This window comes from Pseudorca crassidens, chromosome 6 (genome assembly GCF_039906515.1).
Source record: "Pseudorca crassidens isolate mPseCra1 chromosome 6, mPseCra1.hap1, whole genome shotgun sequence".
NCBI lineage: Eukaryota > Metazoa > Chordata > Mammalia > Artiodactyla > Delphinidae > Pseudorca > Pseudorca crassidens.
Window position 1 is genome coordinate 19,755,400 of NC_090301.1, and position 19,380 is coordinate 19,774,779.

The 19,380-nt window shown below is 56.3% G+C and overlaps 1 protein-coding gene across 10 annotated transcripts in view; it reads left to right on the plus strand.

The window, feature by feature from the left end:
• Nucleotides 1–19,380, plus strand: part of TNS1 (tensin 1) — a 197,697-nt gene that overhangs the window by 158,156 nt on the left and 20,161 nt on the right. For 7 of the 10 annotated variants that reach the window (XM_067740635.1, XM_067740634.1, XM_067740636.1 and 4 more), the window contains 5 exons: nucleotides 3,147–3,343; nucleotides 4,265–4,340; nucleotides 7,856–7,948; nucleotides 8,979–9,017; nucleotides 17,128–17,326. In XM_067740635.1, coding sequence (XP_067596736.1) covers nucleotides 3,147–3,343; nucleotides 4,265–4,340; nucleotides 7,856–7,948; nucleotides 8,979–9,017; nucleotides 17,128–17,326 — 604 coding nt within the window. The remainder of the gene's footprint in view (nucleotides 1–3,146; nucleotides 3,344–4,264; nucleotides 4,341–7,855; nucleotides 7,949–8,978; nucleotides 9,018–17,127; nucleotides 17,327–19,380) is intronic. The other 3 variants (XM_067740633.1, XM_067740639.1, XM_067740637.1) reach the window with 2 other exon arrangements.

A 19,380-nucleotide genomic window follows, 5' to 3' on the forward strand; every position in this document is an offset into this window, starting at 1 on the left:
CTCCTCGTGCTGCCGGGGCTGGAGGGCTGGACTCACCAACTTTCCTGGGAGGACCTTCCAGAGTCCCTTGCCTGCCTCTCTTTCCCCCTTTCTTCGTGAGCTTCCTCTGGCCCCCGTTCTCCTGCTGGGGAAGGGCTGAGTGTGGAGGTTCTGAGGGTGACTGTGACCCACCACTGTTCCTGCCAGGCTAAGGCTGCGTGCGCCCACACGTGTCTGTACGTGTGTGTGTACGCGTGTGCCTGTGTGTGTGCAGGGAGCGGGGCACGTAGACGGAGGCCCTGAGAGCGGGGCCGGGGCCAGGAGACCAAGAAAGTCCTGGGGTCGGGGGTGGGGGAGGGGAGGAGGCCGGTGGGGAGTGCGGGTCTATTTTTATTATCCGTCAGCTTCTGGGACATGAGGGAGTGGTGTTCTCTCTCTGACACTGGCTGTCAGCTTGTGTCCAGACGTCCCAGCTTGGCTGAGGAACAATGGGGCTCTCTTCTCTCCCCTCTGCCATGGCCCGTCTCCCCTCCTGTAGAGAGAGACAAGAGAGAGGGAACATGGCTCTCTAGGCGCTCCGGGGCAGATCTGGGACTGCCAAGGCGGACAACAGTGGGACACTGTGTTCAAACAATGTGAGAGGCCCAGGCTGGCCACTGGGGCCGTGGGTGCTCTGCGGGAGAGGGGCTGTCCCCGTGGGAGTGGTATGCCGGGTCTTCCCCCTTCTGCAGCGGGAGGCTCTGCCCTGCAGGACCCTAGCTCTTTGGATGGCAACCTGTCCATCCCCCCTGCCTCTGGACAGAGCCGGTCCCACTCCAGTGGTGGTGGAGAGGCGGCTTGGAGAGGTGTGATTACCCTCAAGTGTCTGAATGCCTTGGGCCAGGTCTCGCATCCTCCAAAGCCCAGAAGCCCCTCCAACGGTCCCGCCTCTTCTCTGGGCCGCTGCAGCCCTCTGCATCCCCGGAATGTGAGGGATGTTCTGGGTGCATCGGGGAGAATGCTCTCTGTCCCTCTGGGAGACTTAGGGCCTCGAATTGAAACAGACCCAGTTTTCAAGGGCAGATATCGGATCCCCAAACAGGGAAACTGGCCACCCCTTGCAGAGGCACGGGGACCTGCCAGAAAGAGGCTGCGGGTCTGGGCCAGCCGGAACTGAGAGCAGCCCTAATGCGTTTCTTTTAACCTTGGGGCTGAAGTTGGTTCCAAACCCCAAGGGCCTTTCCCAAATGGGCCTCCTTTGTCACGATTATTATTAGAAAATCAATGGCTACGTCTCTTTCTCTCTAATGTTTTTGCCAGGAGTGGAAGCAGCAGCGACTTTGGACCAAGCTGCCCCAGAGGCCTGAGGGGGAAGGGGGCTCGACGGTGGGGGGAGCATGGCCAGGGACAGGGCCGGTCAGGGTGCTTCTCTGAGGGCTGGCAGCCTGGGATTGCTGGAGGGTCCCGGCTGCTGCCCCACCCTTTAGAGCCAGACCCCGTCTTTCATCCGTGTTGATGATCATAGCAGCCCCTGGTTAGGTAGGACTCTGCGACCCCCATTTTTCTATTCTGAAAATAAAGGTCCTTCGAGGCAAGGGGTTTATTTGCTTTCAGTAAAGCAGTCGTGAGTCTGGTTTACTGTCTTTAGCCAGGGCTCTTTTTTCCTCGGTTGAGATGGTAGGCAGGTTGCCTCTGATTAACGAAGAGCCCGAAGTGGAGCCTCAGAACATCCCCACACCCCCCGAAAAATAAAGAACACCGCCCCACCCAGCTACCTTCTGCACTTACATGTGCTCTCCAGATGGGGCTCCTAATCAGGAGATGATACGAGTGCATGACTTGGAGTGATGGTGTGAGTGTTCGAGAGTATGTGTCCATCCCTAGACTTGGCAGCCGGCAGCCTGCTGTTCATGACAAGGAGGGAGGCTTCCCAGCCTGTGCTCGTCATGACAGCCTTAGTGGCTGCTCCAGGCTGGAGCTGAAGGGCCCCCAGGGCCACGCAGACCCCGCTGTGGAGGGTACATGGTGATTCAGTCTGAATGAGGGTGACTTCTGCTTGGTTGAGCTGGCGTGTCCCTGCGGCCAGCTGTGTGTGCGTGTGCGTGTGTGTGTGTGTGTTGTGTGCATGTGTGCCACGAGGCGGTTGGTCTGCCCACAAGTGCTGGCCTGAGGCTGCTGTGGCCAGGGTCTCACAAGACCTTTGATAAGTCCCAGCACCTCTTCTCACCTGCCCCCTCGGGTGGTGGTGAAAGGAGGGCTGGGAATTTCCTCCTGCAGGACAATGAGGGCAAGGGGCCCGCCCTCAGGCTGGGTCTTGGCCTCTGGGCCCCGGGGAATGAGTTCTCTAGGATTCTGGAGCCAGCTCAGTGAGGCAATGGGTTTCGTGCGGCAGCCCAGCTGTGGGAAGAGGGAGTGGGAAGGGAGGAGGGTGAGATTAACAACATCCCCAGGCCTGCGGAATGGAAGGGAAGTGCACAGAAGCAGATGGGGCGCATGGCGTCGGGCTCTTTGCCTGCTGCTCTGCTGGGAGAGGCAGGCTGGAACCTGGGCCATCTTTGGGGCAAGAGAAGGGTGAACAGATAAGGGGCCAGCATAAAGGAAGCGGGAAGGAGCTTTCAGAGGTGCACTGGATGAGGGTTGGGCCCTCCCAGAGAAGGCCAGCAGTGTTCCGGGGGCCGGCTGGGGCTGGGGACACTGTGACAAGACTTAGTCATTCCTTGATTTCTTCTCGCGAGCGCCATTTGCAAGATGATGCATCATTCATTCTTTCCAAAAGTCTTCCCCACGGGCCTGGTGTTGCTTGTTGGTTGATGCAGTCGCCTTGGAGACTGATTCTCCTCCCTCCACCTTCCCTCTTTTGCCTGGAAGCTCTGGCCCTCTGCCTCCGGGGCTTGGAAGAAGTTGACATCTGTTTCTTGTATCAGTCCTTTGTGCTCTGGGCCCCAGCCCTGTGCAGAGTGGAGATTCTTGGTGAAGGCCAGCCAATCTAAGCCGATCCCCCACCCTGCAGAGGAGCCGGGGTGTGGGCAGAGGGAGGCTGGTGGGAGGATGTGCTGAGGGGAGACAAGCCCAGCTCCAGCTGGGCCCCCTGGGCTAAGATGCACTGCCTTCTCTGGGGAAGTTAGGCCCGATGGATCCTTTCCCCCACATTATGCTCAGTGCTCTCTACGTTCTGCCATTCCTCCCAGGGGTGCAAGCTCGGGAGAAGCAGCCTGCAGAGCCCCCAGCACCTCTCCGGAGGCGGGCAGCCAGCGATGGGCAGTACGAGAACCAGTCGCCAGAACCTGCATCACCCCGTAGTCCTGGGGTTCGCTCCCCTGTCCAGTGCGTCTCCCCAGAGCTGGCTCTCACCATCGCTCTCAATCCTGGAGGGCGGCCCAAAGAGGTGAGTCCTGGGACCGTATCCTGGGGCCACAGAGGGTAGCGGAGCCCACCTGAACTATTGAGGAACTTGATGGTTAACTGGGCAGCAATGACCTGTCAGTAAACTCAGTAATCTTTCCTCCCTGCATCCTCAGCCTAGGTCTCCTCTCAGGCTTGTGGAATCTGGAGCCCATTTCCTTCCCTAAATAGCTTTTATGCCCCTACTTCTTCCATGAACACTGAGACTGAGGTTCCCTTCTTGATTCCTAAAGGGCCCCCCCTAGAAGGGTGGTAAGGATCCTGAGTATGATGTAGATGACCACAGTCTCTAAACTCCAAGCCAGATCCTAGAGACTGACTTTGTTTTTGAGCCCTTTCTAGACGTGTGGTTTTCTCGGGAGATCAAATTTCAATGTCAATTGTTTGTATTTCTGAGACATTCAGTAGTTTGAGGAAGTAGGTCTTAAACTTTAGCGAGCATAACAATCACCAGGGAATCTACTAAAAATGTAGGTCCCCCAAGTCCCCCTCCAGAGATTCTAGCCTATTAGACCTGGGATGGGACCCAAGAATCTGCATTTTAAACACGCACCCTGGAAGATTCTGATGCGAGTGGCCCATATTTGATACAATCCAGGTTAACAAGTCATTCTGGATATAAATGGCGTTTGGACATCTTTTCTCTCTCGCCTTCAGTAACCTGCCCCCAACGCCTTCTCTTTGGTCCTGTTGTGAAATATTCCCAAGGCAGGTGCTGCTGGACCATGGCCTTGCATAGCCACTTTTCTATTCTCTTGGCTGCAAGGAGTTTGGGCTCACGGCTGGCGAGGATCTCCCTTTGACCTCTGTGTTTACCAGGGGAGGGCGGTGGTCAGGCTGGTTAACTGGGAACCCCTCCTCCTCAGGGTCACAGCCACTGTTTTCCTCCCTTGTTCTTCCGCAGCCCCATCTGCACAGCTACAAGGAGGCCTTTGAGGAGATGGAGAGAACCTCCCCGACCAGCCCACCGTCCAGTGGGGGTAAGAACTTCACACTCAGCCTGCCTTCCCTGGGTCCCCTCTGGCCTGTGTGAGCACCCAGGTTTGGGGGTGCTGGCAAAGTTGGGAGGGGCCAGAACCTGCCGCTTCCCATCCCTATGGCTCATTTTACTCCAGCTTCCCTCCCCCGCTTCTATTCTTTTCTGCCGTCCACGCTCACACGTCTAAGGATGCAGCAGCCGCAGTCCTAGGATCCGGACTGACCTACTGTGGGGCCCGCGGGGTCCCACCTTACGGAGTTTGCTGGTTGCTGAGAGTCTTCGCATCCTATGTGCAAAACATCCCCCATCCTAAAGGGACTCTTTGTGCCCTGCTGGTGTGTCTCTGAGACACCCCTTGACCTTCTTGCTTCTGATCCCCATTTTTGTCTGCATCCAGGCACCTCTTCCACTTCAGGCAACCTATTTAGGTTCCACCGAGGAAAGAAAGGCTCAGAAGCCTCAGGCCGACCGTATCCCCATCTCATTCATCCCTTGGCTTCCAGACAGGAGCCTTTAGTCTGTACCCCTCTGATGCTCTCACAGGAGAGGCAAATCCCTGAAGGGCAGAGACATTTTTACCCAAAGAGAAGACCTGGGTGAGCCCAGGAGAGGGGCAGTGTTCCTTTTTGTGGTAGAAGAGACATGAGGAGGAGCTGGAGGAGGCCTGGGAAAGCAGGGATGGAAAGCAGTACCAGGCTGTGAAGGACTCAGGGTCCCTGTGAGAGGCCTGGGTCGGCAGAGGTAGAGAGGCTGGCGGTGCTCCAGGATCAGATGGGGTGGGCCCTGCCCAGGCTATTCATTTGTCCCGCTGAGAGGGGAGGAGGGTGAGGACGGGGGAGTTGGAGCTGGCCATGCGTTCTCCTGGTGGTCGGCTGTCCCGCAGAGGGGAGGAATGTGACACTGGTACCTGGCCCCTGCGCCAACAGAACTCGTGTTGGCTACCGTCTTGGACACGCAGGAGGCTGAAGCTATGAGTGGATGCCACGGCTGTCCCTAGAGCAGTGCTGTCCAGTGGAAAAATAACATGAGCCATAATTGCACTGGAGAATTTACTAATAGCTCTATTGAAGAACGTACAGGAAACTGGAGAAATTAATTGTAATGATTTTTAAATTTAACTCAAAATATCCAAGGTATTATAATTTCAATAGGTAAATCGAAATAAAAATATTAATGAGATATCTTACAATATTTTAAAATAAAATCTAAAAAGAGGCTGGTGAAATTAATTTTAATAGATTTTATTTAACCCCAAGGATCTAAAATATCATTTCAACATGTAATCAGTATAAAGAGATATTTCACATTCTTGTTTCATACAAGTTTGAAATCGCTGTGTGTTTTGCACTTACAACTTTGTTTAGACTGGCCACACCGCCTGTGCTCCATAGTCCCAAGTGGCTCATGGCTACCATATTTGGACAGTGCAAGCCCAGGGCAATCTGCTCGAGATAGCTCTGTGCCTTTTATGACTCGTGGAATGTCTCTCCCTGGTCTTAACCCCCCACCTTCACACCTGCTCCAATTCCCTGTGGGTCCAAATAGCCAGGATCCTGGCCAGCACCCTGTTTGGGATGAAGCCATCTGGGCTGGGCTAGAGTTGGGTTCTGCCACATGTTTCTGTTCGCATTCTTCTTTCCCTCCCCTTCTCCCCTTGGCCAACCCCGAGAGAGCCCCGGGCAGGGAGGATAAGTTAGAGGTTTCCTCCATGCCCAGAGGCGGAGAAATGCGAGGAATTCTTCTCTCAGGAAGCCAAGCCTTGCCTGGCTTCAGGGCCACCCACTTGTCTGCCTCAGACGGGCCAGATGCCTGGGGACTGAGGACAGGAGTGATTAGGGAGTTGGAGGTGCTGAGGGGAGCCTAGAGAAACCTCCCACCGCCTCTGTCCCCTTCACCTCCTTTCACTGGTCCACCTGTGCCTCTGCTGCACCCGCTGGGCAAACACATGCAAACTTGTGGGCCGGAGAGACTTTGTGGTCATTCCATGGACAGTGGTCTCTGAGGCTGGGCTCATTCTTCCATAATTAATCACATTCAAAGTTGCAAGATACCTCTGCGTGTGTGTGTGTGTGTGTGTGTGTGTGTGTGTGTGTGTGTGTGTGTAATGAGAGAAAGAGGGATACACAGGGGCATGCAGGCCTAGACCTACGCCATGGCTAGGTGTTTGTGTCTGTACTTATTTGTCTCCTCTGCTGTATTTGTCTGTTGGGCATCTCAGGGTTAGGGTGGAGCATAGGGGTGGGCCACCCATCTGGACTCCTGCGATGCCTCTCTATTCCCACAGACCCCTATGTACACACCGGCACGTGCACACATAAGTTATTTAAATTGCTTTCATTGGGAGATTATATTTTGGGGGTTTAGTTTCCTACAGGTCTCCCTGTCTTTGGGGAGAGGGAGGAGGCGCCACGGAGGGTCCTGGAGCTGCTGTGTGCGACCTGGGCACCCAAGGGGCACAGCTGGTCTGTTGAGGCCATCGGTGTGGGGCAGGCAGTCTTGGGGTCTGGCACACCTGTGCGGCTGCATGTCCTCAGCAGCTATGGCCTCTGCAGGGTCCCGAGAGCTGCGGCCGGAGACACAGAGCTCATTTCTTTACTTCTCCTCAGAGGTGTGTTAGGAGACGTGGCAGCTGCCGCTGAGAAATCTCGTGACTGGGCACAGCAACTGCCCTGCAGCTCAGCTCGGAGTCCGGCCATGTCCTTGGCTAATGGGAGAAAGCCTGACCGCCCTTTCTGACCTTGTGTGTCATGTGACACTTCCAACCCAGACGGGCGGCTTGGGAGGGAGCTGGGGCTCCTGCGGGGTGGTGGTGCTCTTGGCCAAGGACTGTAGAGATGGGGCTTCTCCCTCTTCCAAACACTGAGGTTTGGCGGTCAAGAGAGCCCCCTGCTGAGAAATTCTCCCTTCGTGGGGCTTGCAAGAGACCTGTTTGTCTGGGGGCCAAAGACCTGTGGCCGAGGGCGAGCCTGGGGACTCAGGGTTGGTTCTGCTGGTGGTCCCTTCTCCTCCTTCTGTCCTTTATATGTTGTGCTGTCTTGACACTCCATTTTCTTTAAGTCCATCTGCCTGTGTGCCTGTGTGTGTGTGCGTGTGTGTGTGTGTGTGTTTGTGCGTGCCTGTTTGTTTTGGGGGCGGGTAGGGAAAGTGAGAGAAGGGGGTTAGAGAGAGAATAACAGGGAAAGGCAGAGGGCACCCGAGAAACCAACGTGTATGTTATAAACCACGGCCATGCGGAGGGACCGCAGCAAAGGAACTCAGGGCCTAGGGATAGAAATTACTTTCTGGAGGTTGAGGGGCAGGGCTATTTGCTGACTTCCTTTAGCCTTTACACTGTGGAGAAACACAGAGACAGGAGAGGCAGTGGAGCCGCAGCAGCGTCCCCGGGGCTGGGGCTGGTTCGTCCGCTCAGCCTTCGGCTGCCCACCCTCCCCGACATGCCCAGACTCAGGAGGGGTCCTCTCCCCAGCCCATTACCTGCGCTCACTCCTGGGGTCTCGCCTCTTCTTCTCGGCGCAGTGCGCTCCCCTCCAGGTCTGGCCAAGACACCTCTGTCTGCTCTGGGCCTGAAGCCCCATAACCCAGCCAGCATCCTGCTGCACCCCACCGGCGGTGAGTGGTTCCAGTGGGAAGGGAGGTGGTCGGGGAGGCTGGAGGGAGGAGTGGGGGGTTGGAGGACCCCTGTGGTCCTGGGCAGGGCCCAGAGGTGGTGGGTTCTGAGGACCCTTCTGGAAACAAGGTGGCAGCCTAGCTCTGTGTCTATGATGAGATCAGGCCTCGGTGGGGCTCTCTGTGTGGGGTTTGAGGGGGACGGATACCTCTGTAGCCTTCCTGCCATTGCCTGGTGGGGTCAGTGCCGCTCCCAGCATCCTCTGACATGGGGGTTTGGAGGCCTGCCCTGTTTCCCTGGAGTCGGTTAGGTCTCTGCCGGAAGCCTGGCTTCCACCCCCCAGCGTCCAGGCGCTCGTGTACACGCACACACCCCCGGCTCACACCTCGTCACACTTCCCGGCTCCTCTCCTCTCTGTGGGGAAGGGGCAAGTGGGGGCCCTGGGCCCTCAGTGGCCGTTTCCAACAGGCTGAGCCCAGAAACTTGCTCCCTAGACTCTGGTTTGGGGGCTGGGCTGGGACTCTGGGGACAGCTTTGCTTCTTTTCCTTAGTCACCAAAAGACTGATCCAGCCAGGTAGGCGGGCAGTGGCGTGCAGGTGTGACCCACGCAGACACAGCAGGGCACAGCCTCCCTCTCAGGATGTGTCTGCGTGGCCAGGGACACCAGGTCACTGGGAGGGGGGCTGCCTGTCACCAGGCCAGCACACTCCTGCTTGAGGCACGGGAGCTGTGACAAGGACACCGGGCCTGCTGTTCCCAAGAGCGAAGGCCTCTCTCAGCGGTGCGCCCTGAGTGCCTTGCCACCCTGGAGCCCCGGGGCCCCGTCTGGGTGGACCGCACCCCTCACCCTGCGGCCCTTCTGGAGAGTCCGTCTCTGCCCCCGTCTCACCCCTGCTTTCCCACCTCCCTTTTCTCGCAAAGTCTCTCTCTCAAGAAATAAGCCGTTAATGCATCTCTCTCTCTCCTTTTTGCTCTTCCTCTCCATCACCTGCCTCTCCTTCCTCCTCACCTCTCTTCCCATCTTCCCTCAGACGAGGATGAGGGGAAGGTGGTGAGAGAGCTTTCGGAAGGTAAGTGTGGCGTCGCCGTGCTGCTGCTTCGCGCTCTCCGGGTCTGGGAATGGCTTTTCACTCCGTTTGCTCTGCCTGACGTGGGGGGCCAGCTCTCGTCTCGGATCAGGTCTCATGTGACTGAGCACAGAGCCCCCTGGTCCCCACCCCTGTGCTGAGCTGTCACTCCGGATGCTGACTGAGGCGCTCACGGCCGCAGAGCGCGGGTCCAGGCACGGACAGTGTCCAGGCGCTACTGCGGTGCCGCCTTGCCGACAAAACAGCACTCCCGCGGCGGTGCTTCCGCCCGCCCGCCCGGGGTGCAGCGAGCCCCTTCAGAGGGCGGGTTTCTCTTATCCCGTTTCCCGGGTGAGCCCCACATTTATAGCTCAGAGCACGGTTTCGCAGCCTCGGCACTGCCGACGCTTAGGGCCGGACAGTTCTTCGTTGTGGGGCTGCCACGTGCATTGTAGGATGTTTACAGCATCCCTGGCCTCTACCTGCTGCACGCCAGTAGCAGGCGCCCAGTTGCGACAGGCAAAATGGCTCAAACATGGCGGAGAACCACTCCCGGTTCAGAGCTACTGTCTTGGAGCCACGAGTTGCCTTCTTGAAGCCCTTGCCTGGTTTCATATCAACGCAGACGGTAGGACGTCTGTCTTTCTGGGATCTTGGATGACTTTGGGGATTTTGGAAAAGCTATGGACTCACCCCTATACAGATGCCTCCGGATATCCGTGCACATAATTGTCACAGGTTCAAGGAGTTAGCACATCTGTGTCCTGGCTTAACTCCTGATTTAGATGAACTCGCATCGCACGCAGAGAAGCAGAGAGGGGATGTAAGCGGGTTGAAGGCCTTTAATTTATTAGGAACATAGCTCAAATGATGCCTCAGAGCAGGTGGAATGAGGGGAATGCCGGCCTGTGCGGCCTGGGTGGCCTGGGCATCCATGTCCCCGTCTCTACCGGGCTTGCTGGGACGAGGTGGGCTCCACTGAGCACCTTCCAGCTTGGATGTGTTAGATGCTCTGACTTCTCACCTTGGCCCTGGAGCTGTGTGGCCTGGTTTCTTTAAACACTCCGTCCGGTTTCTTTCTTTCTTCCTTTTTTTTTGACTGCGCCACGGCTTGTGGGATCTTAGTTCTCCAACCAGGGACTGAACCTGGGCCCTCAGCAGTGAGAGCACAGAGTCCTAACCACTGAATCGCCAGGGAATTCCTCCATCTGGTTTCTTAAGCCCACTTCCCACTTCCCTTTGCACTCATTACCTCGATTTTCTATCCCCCAATTGGGCATGGGCTGTGCCCCTCTGAATCTGCCATCACCCAGAAAAGATGGCTGGAGTTTCCCATAAAGCTTTGCTCACTCCTAGCCAGCCAGAGTTCTGGCAACAATGCCAGGCTGCCTGGGGGTGGTGCAGAACAAGGCAGCCCCCCCAACAACAGATCCCAGAATGGGGAGAGCCACAGCGGGGCCTCACCCCCAGTCAACCTCATACCCGGGGAGAGGACCTCCCCCAGGCTGGTGGCTGACTGCTGGTTCCCAACAGGAGTATAGAATCAGCTGGGGCCTGGAGCCAGTGTTGTTGTGCTGTGTTCCAGGTGCACACCCACACAGGAGCTCTTGGGTCCCTTCGTGGTTGCTGATCTCCACAGACTGGTGGAACCCACACGCTTTCCAGTGGGAAGGTCTGAGGGTGACAGGCCCTGGCTGTGTGTTCCCCACTTTGAGGTGACACTTCAACAGATCGGAAGTGACACCTGACCCTTGCACCTTATGAGAGAATCTAGGCCTACAGGGCCCCGAGCCCTCTGACCCTCTTCCATCTGTCCTGGAGCCACAGAGTTCGCAGGGGAAGGTTCTTAGGGCTCTACTCTACCACACCCATCATTTTCACAGATGTGGAGCTGAGGTCTATGTTGTGGGGTGAGGGTGGGGCATCTTCCCAAGCTCACAGTTAAGAGGAAGCAGGGCCGAGACTGGACTTACTGGTCTCCTGTCTCCTAATCAAGGGGCTGTTTCAAAGCCCTCCTCCTGCCTCCAGGCGCCATGCCCTGGGATTCTAGCATGGGGATCGGAATTGTTGTCCATCCCCCCTTCCTGGGGAGGGAGGTGGGTGGAGGCAGGGGACATTCTGTTTTTCCTGACTCACGCATCACCTCCCGGGTCAGACTTTGCTGACCCTCTGAAGCACTGCTTGATTTCCCTGCTGATACTCTGATGGGAAATTCAGAAAAAGATGCTTGTGAGGAAAAATAATCAGAGACAGACAGACTTATTCAGCTGGGGGAAAGAAAAGACTTTAGGGGAGTCTGTTCCGTTCAGTGTGCCGTGCTAAACGCTTTACATTCATTCATTCTGTCGTTCGTTGATTCAACAAATACTTTGTGTGCCTCCTATGTGCCAGGCACTCTGGAGATATAATGATAAGCATACTATGATTCCTAATCTCGTGGAGGAAATTCATGAACCGGCGCCAGAATTAAATTGTCACCGAGAATTAAGTATTGAGATAAGCGCTCCGGAGCGAAGGGATACAGGTTTATGAGACCCTGGCTCATAAAAGAAGTAAGATGGGAGGGTGAGTAACATTAACTCAGTGACACTGGGATGGGAGAAGAGCATTCCATGTAGAGGTAAAGGGCATGTGCAAAGGCCCTGGGGTGGGAGGGACAGCATGCTCCACGGAGCAAGGACGGGGAGTGTGGTACAGAGTGAGGGTCAGCAGGCAGGGGCGGGACTGTGTGGGTCATTGTCACATCATCTTGTTTAATAATCACAGGAGCACTGTGAGGAAGGTGGCAGGAACCCCAGTTTGCTGATGAGGAGATGACATGTACGGATGTTAAATGACTTGTCCAGGCCCCGACAGTCAATTGGGGGCATGGCTGAGAGCCTACGCTGGATCAGCCCGTGGAGGCTGCCCCTTTCCATGTGATCGTACGGGGCACAACCTCTAAACATAAACAGTGTCTTTACTGGGTACCCTTCTCCATGAAGGAAGGAGAAGAAGAAAGCCTGTAACAGTAAAGGCATGATATCCTCAAGATATCAAGGATATCTTCCCAGTGGGGAAACAGGGAAAGAAATTGCTGAACCTTCTTTCCTGGAGGAACGGGAACAGGGAACATTCAGCTTAGGTTCTGTCTGTTCAGATGATTAGACGGTATGGATGTGGCACAAAGGAAGACAGTGGACTAGAAATGGCCCCTCTGGGGATCCTTCCTGCTCTGAGATCCTCGGTGATGGGTGGACTGTGGCATCTGGGTATTTTTGGGGCAGTGCTGTGCAACACAGATTTACTGAGCACCTACTCTGTGCCAGGTCCTGTGCTAGGTACTGAGGGCTTAAAGATGAGTGAACTAGCCTGGTAAAGACAGATATCTCTGCATAAGGTAGAAGTGCTGAGCTGGGGGAGGAACGGGGTGTGATGGGAGCTCAGAGGAGGGCTGTGTGGCCCCATCTCAGAGTTTGGAATTCTAACTTTCGAGCTCCTGGATTGGGCCTCGGGGGGAGTTTACTTCCTCCCTACCCCGCATCTGCACGTCTTCATTTCACTTGGAGCAGGCAGGCCCTTTCTCTCCAGGCAAAGAACCTTTTCTGGGAGGCAGGTAATGCACTTCAGGGTGTGGGTGAAGAGCTGACAGTGCCCCCAGCCTGGTGGGGCTAAGTCACTCAGCCTCACGTCCAGCTGCTCTCAGCCTCCAACAGCCACTTGGAATGGGTTTGGGCTCCTGGAATGTTCTACACGAAGCACCCTCCCTGGCCCCTCCTCTCCTGCCCTTCCCAGTTCCCGTTGCCTCTGGGTGCAGCTGCTTGGGATCGGCAGAGAGGAGGAAAGCAGCAGGAGAGAGGATAGAGGGAGGCAGGCACAGGCACGGCTCGGGTACAGGTGGGCAACGGTGGGGCTGCTTATAAACCGGCGTTGCAACTAGTGGAAAGAATTAGAAGGGACTTTCCTTCTCTTGTCACTCGATCCTAGCTGGGCAGGTGAGTATTCTCATTCCCATTTTACACATGAGGAAACTGAGTCCCAGAAACGTTCAGCAGCCTGCTCCAGGTCACCCCTCCAGTAAGTGAAAGAAGGGGGAGCCCACAGGTTGTATGTTGTACTGAGGTAGGGAGGAGGGAGGGAGGATGGGGACAGATAGGAAAAGGGAGGTATTTTCAATATGGAAATCTGAGTCTGAAAACTTGGGAAAATGGATGTTTTGGCCCAAAAGGTTGGTTTTGAACAGTTCTGGAGATGGACTTGGAAAATCAGATATCTTCCCAAAGATCCCTCCTGCTCTGGGTTCATGAGGAAGAGAGATTGAGTGAATCTCTACCCCTGATTTGGGCCTGGAAGGTCAGCCAACCAAGGAAGAGGATGGAGGTAGAGAGTAAGGTGAGGGCAGAGCCAGGCGGGCTGGGCCTGAAATCCACAGGCTAGTTGGCCACCTCAACTCATAGGGCTGTTTCCAGCCTTCGTGGTGGGAATGGCTTCTGGTGCTTCTTCCTGGGTAAGCAGTCCTGTCCTCCAGGTTCAGAGGCTGAGTCCTCTGAGAGCTCCTCTGTAGCTTAGGATCTGATGGGAGTGGGGACGGGGCTCACGAGCCTCATGCCTTAGGAATGTGGCCATCCTATAGGATCTCAGGTTTTCTAATATCTCCAAACTTTCTAACGTACAGTCCCATTGATGTTCTGTGCAAACTACACTCAGGCTCCTGTCACTGTGTCTGGGCCAGAAGGAGTTAGTGGGGGCGCAGCCTTGAGTGATGGCAAACAGAGCAGATGGGAGTCAGCATCTGTGGTCCCAGGCTTGGCACGGTCCTGACTCTGGCACCAGGTGGTGTGGGCGGCCTTACCTCAGCTCTGCTGCTGGTAAAAGCAGTATGCGTACTCTTGTACAGGATGGGGTGCTTATGTGAGTCGGGAATATAATATGAGTTGCTTACCCACTTCAGGTCTTGGCAGGAAACAGCTGGCTCATTCCAATGGGGCAACCGAGGAGACAATGGACTATTTAGAAGGTCTGGGCAAACCGACGAGGGATGGTGAAGCACCCCGCCACCGGGTGGCCCTCCTAGCAGGAGGTGGGAGCCATCCGCCCGCCAGGCCTGGAGGACAGGAGGGAGCCGGAGGAGAGGGCCCCCGACTGGAGCTGGGATCTTGGGTGGAAGATGCAGCCCTGGCACTTTGACCTTCTCTCCTCACCACCCCCCCAATCCCCTCCTAGTCTCTCCTACTAGCCAGCGGCCGAAGGTCAAAGCCATGTGGAGCCCTGAGGCCGGGGGTCTGGGGGGTGCGGTCGGTAAAAGCTGGGCTGCAGGGACACAGAGCAGGTTGGGGAGTGGATCAGAAGGACATGGCAGGTGGAAAAGATCACCGACTTCAGGGCTCACCACGTGCATTTTAGCTTGACCTTTTGGAGTCAGCAAGAATTCAAGAGAAGGAGAAAAAGGAATGTGTGCCTTTTAGGTCTTAGTTATTGTGCACCTCTGTGTGGGTGGGGCGGAGGGTAAAGGTCACACATCTACTAGTTTGTGGGACAGAAACTTATTGAGGACTTACTGTGTGCCAGGCACTGCAAATACAGATCAGCAAGGAGCCCGGGGCTGCCAGGGAGCAGATGGATCCCCTTGCCATCTCTGGGTGGGAGAGAAGGGTGCTAAGCGCTGCGGGCACCAGCGTGAAGCCGAGAGCCTGGAGGTGTCCAGGAGGAGTTTTCAGAGAGTGACCCCGGGGTGAGGGATGGGCAGGGAAGGTGGGCTCTGGCCTTGGGTCACAACTGCCATTTCTGTGGGCGTGAGGGGTCCTGTCTGAGGTCTCTTCTGTCAGAGTTACCCCAGAGCATGGAGCCAGCCCCCCAAGGCTAAAGACACTGAAATTCTCGGCTCCCTGATTTTCACCTGGCGGTATGTGCAGGGCCCAAGAGCAGGACCTGGGCCAGACTGCCTGTGTTCCTAGGCCAATTCTGCCACAGTCTACGTGTGGCCCAGGCAAGACCCTTACATTCTCCAAATTCTACTCTCCTCATACAGTTGTTTGCTCTTTTTACTATTATTAATAGCCCTGTGGAGCTGGGTCTTCTCTGGCTGATGGGCTGGAGTTCTGGGTAGCAGCCAACTCTGGGTGTCCCAGGAGGCTGTGGCCCCTCTAGGCCACCCAGAGACAGCATTGAGAGTCAGGAGATGGTAGCCGTGGCCGCTGATTGGCTGTGTGTTCTGGGGCAAATCGCTCCACCTCTCTGGGCTGAGCAGACAGGTTACATCAGGAGCCAGCAGTCTGTGGCCAAATCCGGCCCATCATCTGTTTTTGTAAAGAAAGTTTTATTGTAACACAGCCACGCTCATCGCTTAATGTATGGTCTGTGGCTGCTCGCGCGATAGCAACAGCAGAACTGAGCAGCTGTGAGAGAGACCGTCTGGCCCTCTAAGCCTGAAATATTTACTGTCGGGCGCTTTTCAAAAAAAGTGTGCTGCCCGTCTCTTTGCTCCAGCAGGGCCTCGGGCTTGGACGGCATGGCATCATTGCCTTTGGAGGGGCTGTGGCCTGGGGTTCTGTGGGGTGGGTGGGTGGCCCGGCCTGGATGAGGGGGTTTTTGAGGGCGTCTTGTTGGCCTCAGCCCACGTGGACTCTATCTCTGGGTGCCGAGGTGGTTGGTCCTGTGTCACCCTCGGCTGGGTCCCTGGAATAGGCTGCCCCATGCCTGTCGCTTTGCAGACCTCTTGCCCCAGCCCCATTCACTGTTGCTGTTGGTTGGAGGGAACTCCGTGTGGAAACTAAAAGATACACTGGCAGCCTCTGGCTGGAGTTGTATGCAGACCGCAGGCCTCCTCCGTAAAGGGTCCTGTTCTAAAGGACCATCCTCTCCCTGGGTCCCCAGGCCTCTGGGCCTGGATGCAGGATATCAGGCCTGGGAGTCACCTCAGAGACCAGGGCCTGTAACGGCCCCATAACGCCTTGGTGATTGGGCTCCTTCCAAAGTAAAGCTTTCTTTGGGCTGAGGGGAGGGGGCGATTCTCTGACTCAGTGGTCAGCACAGTCCGGCCGCAGAGGCTCCAGGGGCCTGCCCCCTGCCCCCGCCCCCAGGGCTGCACAGACTCTGCAGTTCTTCCATTTCTGAGGCTGGTTTCAGCGGATGCCCTAATTGTGGGCAGAGGGTAGGTGTGTGCTCAGATCATGTTCCCCCTGGGACGTCCTCAGGGACGGTGCCAGGTTTGGAGGTGGTAGGAACGTCATCTATCCCTGATTCTGTCCCTGGAGAAGCCCAGAGTGCCCTGCTTCTTCTTCCTGTTTGATAACAAGTTAGTCTGGGGGCTGGCTTCAGAGGCCGGGATCGGGGGCCGGGAGGGGCGCACAGCACTGGGCGGGGTGGTGGCCCGGGAGACCCGAGTCCTGGTTGTACCTCCAGCCGCTTCACTCTCCAGGCCTCAGCGTCTGCATCTGCAAAATGACTTTTCTGGCACTTGCTCCTCCCCCCTCCCCCGCCTAGCCTTCCTCTCAGGCCATTCTGAACACCAAGTGGGATAATGATGTCAGTCTCGGGAGGAATGCTAAGTGTGTCAGGCAAGGTGGGTGGGTGTGTCTTGGCATGCAGGGGCTGGGCGTGACTCACCCGCACAGGCCTGTTGCTAGGCCAGCAAGCCTGTTTCTGGATTCTGGGTGTGGGGAGGAGCCAGCATGAGCCCTGGCGCTGTCCCGAGATGCACGGCTGGGCTGGAGCTTGGGGTCCACGAAGAGCTCAGACTCCAGCGGTGCCTGGGGAGCCTAGAAGGGCCTGGGGGCCTGGGTAGCAGGTCATAGAAAAGAAGCAGCTAGAGGGGATACCAGTGAAGGATGGGCATCCTGGCTCTAGGAGGGAGGATTCTGTGATGGCTGTGTTTTGGGGTCCATTTCTGGGAAGATTCTCAGAACGAGGCCCCGGTTAAAGGTTCCTTGAGGACTCTCACAGCTTCTCCAAGATGCTGGGAAGAGGGTGGGCCTGGGAAGGCAGAAGCCCTGGAGAATTGCCCTTTGCCTGCTTGGCTGTCCTTTTGGGGTTGTCCCCATAGGCCCTGGGGAAGGGGGCTCCCTGGAGGTTGGGTGGGGTCCGCACTGCACCCCTGTGGATCCAGACTCAGTCCCTGTCCCCTTGCCCCTTCCAGAGCCCCGGAGCTATGTGGAGTCGGTGGTGCGGACGGCAGTGGCTGGTCCCCGGACTCAGGATCCTGAGCCCAAGAGCTTTAGCGCCCCGGTTGCCCAGGCCTATGGCCGCGAGACACCCCTGAGGAACGGGACCCTGGGAGGCTCCTTTGTCTCCCCCAGCCCCCTTTCCACCAGCAGCCCCATCCTCAGCGCTGACAGGTAAGTGGGGAGGAAGATCCAGGCCTGGGACAGCACAGATGAGGCCTCTTGGATCTGTCTAGGGCGTGGACAGGCAGAAATCACATCCAGGTTGCTGCTCCTGGGAAACTAGCTCATCGGGGTGCATGGTGAGAGCATCCCCTGAGTGCCAGCTCCCCAGGGAGAGTATGAAGGTGAACCAGCCATAGTCCTTACCCCAGGTTTATTTATTTATTTTTTAAAGTTTTTTAAAAATAAATTTATTTATTTCATTTATTTATTTTTGGCTGTGTTGGGGTCTTCGTTGCTGCATGCAGGCTTTCTCTAGTTGTGGTGAGCAGGGCCTACTCTTCGTTGCGGTGCGTGGGCTTCTCATTTTGGTGGCTTCTCTTGTGGCTGAGCACGGGCCGTAGGCACGTGGGCTTCGGTAGTTGTGGCTCACGGGCTCTAGAGCACAGGCTCAGTAGTTGTGGCGCAAGGGCTTATTTGCTCCGCGACATGTGGGGTCTTCCCGGACCAGGGCTCGAACCCGTGTCCCCTGCGTTGGCAAGCGGACTCTTAACCACTGTGCCACTAGGGAAGCACTTTTTTTTTAATTTAAAAAAAATTTTTATTTTTATTTTTTGGCCACACCACGTGGCATGCGGGATCTTACTTCCCAACCAGGGATGGACCCTGTGCCCCACGCAGTGGAAATGTGGAGTCTTAACCACTGGCCTGCCAGGGAAGTCCCCTTCCCCCAGGTTTAAAATTGAACACGAGTAATTACTATGTGGTGAGTGCTTCCTATGTGCCAGGCATTTTGCTAAGTGCTTTCTGTTTAAACCTCACAGCAATCCTATGAGGTAGGTACTATTATTATTCACACTTCTCAGAAGAGGAAACTGAGGCAGAGAGACAGAAAGTGGCTTATTCAAGGTCCTACAGCTACATAATAGCAAAAATAGGATTCAAACCGAAGGTGTCTGGCTCCGGAACCCACATCTCTATCCTTCCCCACAGACCTGCGTTATGGTGCCTGACGGTCACGGGGTGAGAGTCAGATGTGCCCAGAGCAGATGTTTAAGCCACGAGCTCAGAGCGAGAGGCCGCTATTTCTGCCTTGGGATGCAGAGAGGGTCTCTGGGCGCTGAAAGTATTTGTGCTGAGGCCAGAAGGATGAGCAGGGGTTGAAAGGTGAAGGGGGAGGGAACGGCCCTTCCAGAAGGACAGCACGGCAAGGACAGAGCCGGGGGGTGTGGAGGTGTTGGGCGTGGCGGACTCGGGCACGCAGCTGCTGGTGAGGGGTTGCTGTAGGGTCAGAGGAGGGATGTCTTGGCGGATGGCTGGCTGGCATTCTGAGGCGGGTCAGACAGAAAGGGTAGCCTGAAATTTCCCAAAGAGTGAGCCTCCTGTGTTTGGGGTGCAGTGAGAAGCTGCTTGACTGGGGGTGGTGGTGAGACTTTATGATGGGGAGACAGGGAAGACAACATAGGAGAGGGACCCTGAGAGGAGCCTAGGCAGGGCAAAGGGTGCCAGGCGGGGAGGGGGCCCCAGAGAGCCTGCCTGGAGGCCGGAACTCGCCTCCAGGAGGGGAGCCTGCCCCTACCATCCCTTCCCATAGTCCACTGCCCTTCCCAGCCCGGGACCCCACGGGGCCCGGTCACTGTCCAGCCACCTCTTCACAATTCTGCATGTGGAGGGGTGTGCCAAGCTTGTGGTGTACCTGCACTGGTCCAGCGTAATGCACCCCTCCTGGGTCGGGGCGTGGGGCGTGGGTGAGCAGAGGCACTTTTCTTCTGGAGCTAAGAATTTGAAACCTCAAGCCAAGCACACACACCCCAGTCTACCTAACCCCTCCCCAGCCTCCTGATGGGTCCATTTTTGGAAAGGTCTGCCTCTGGGCAGAAGCTGCGTTCCTCTTTTAGAGGAAAGGAGATTTTCCTCGCCTCTCCAGCCACCCTTGCTGATATTCAGGGAGTGCTGACATTAGGAAGTTTTCACCGTTTCTCACTCCTCAAATTCCTCCTGCAGTAGGCCTCAGGAAGCCAGCTTCCCCTCCAGAACTCCATTTCCATGTCCCCAGCCCCCGCTGT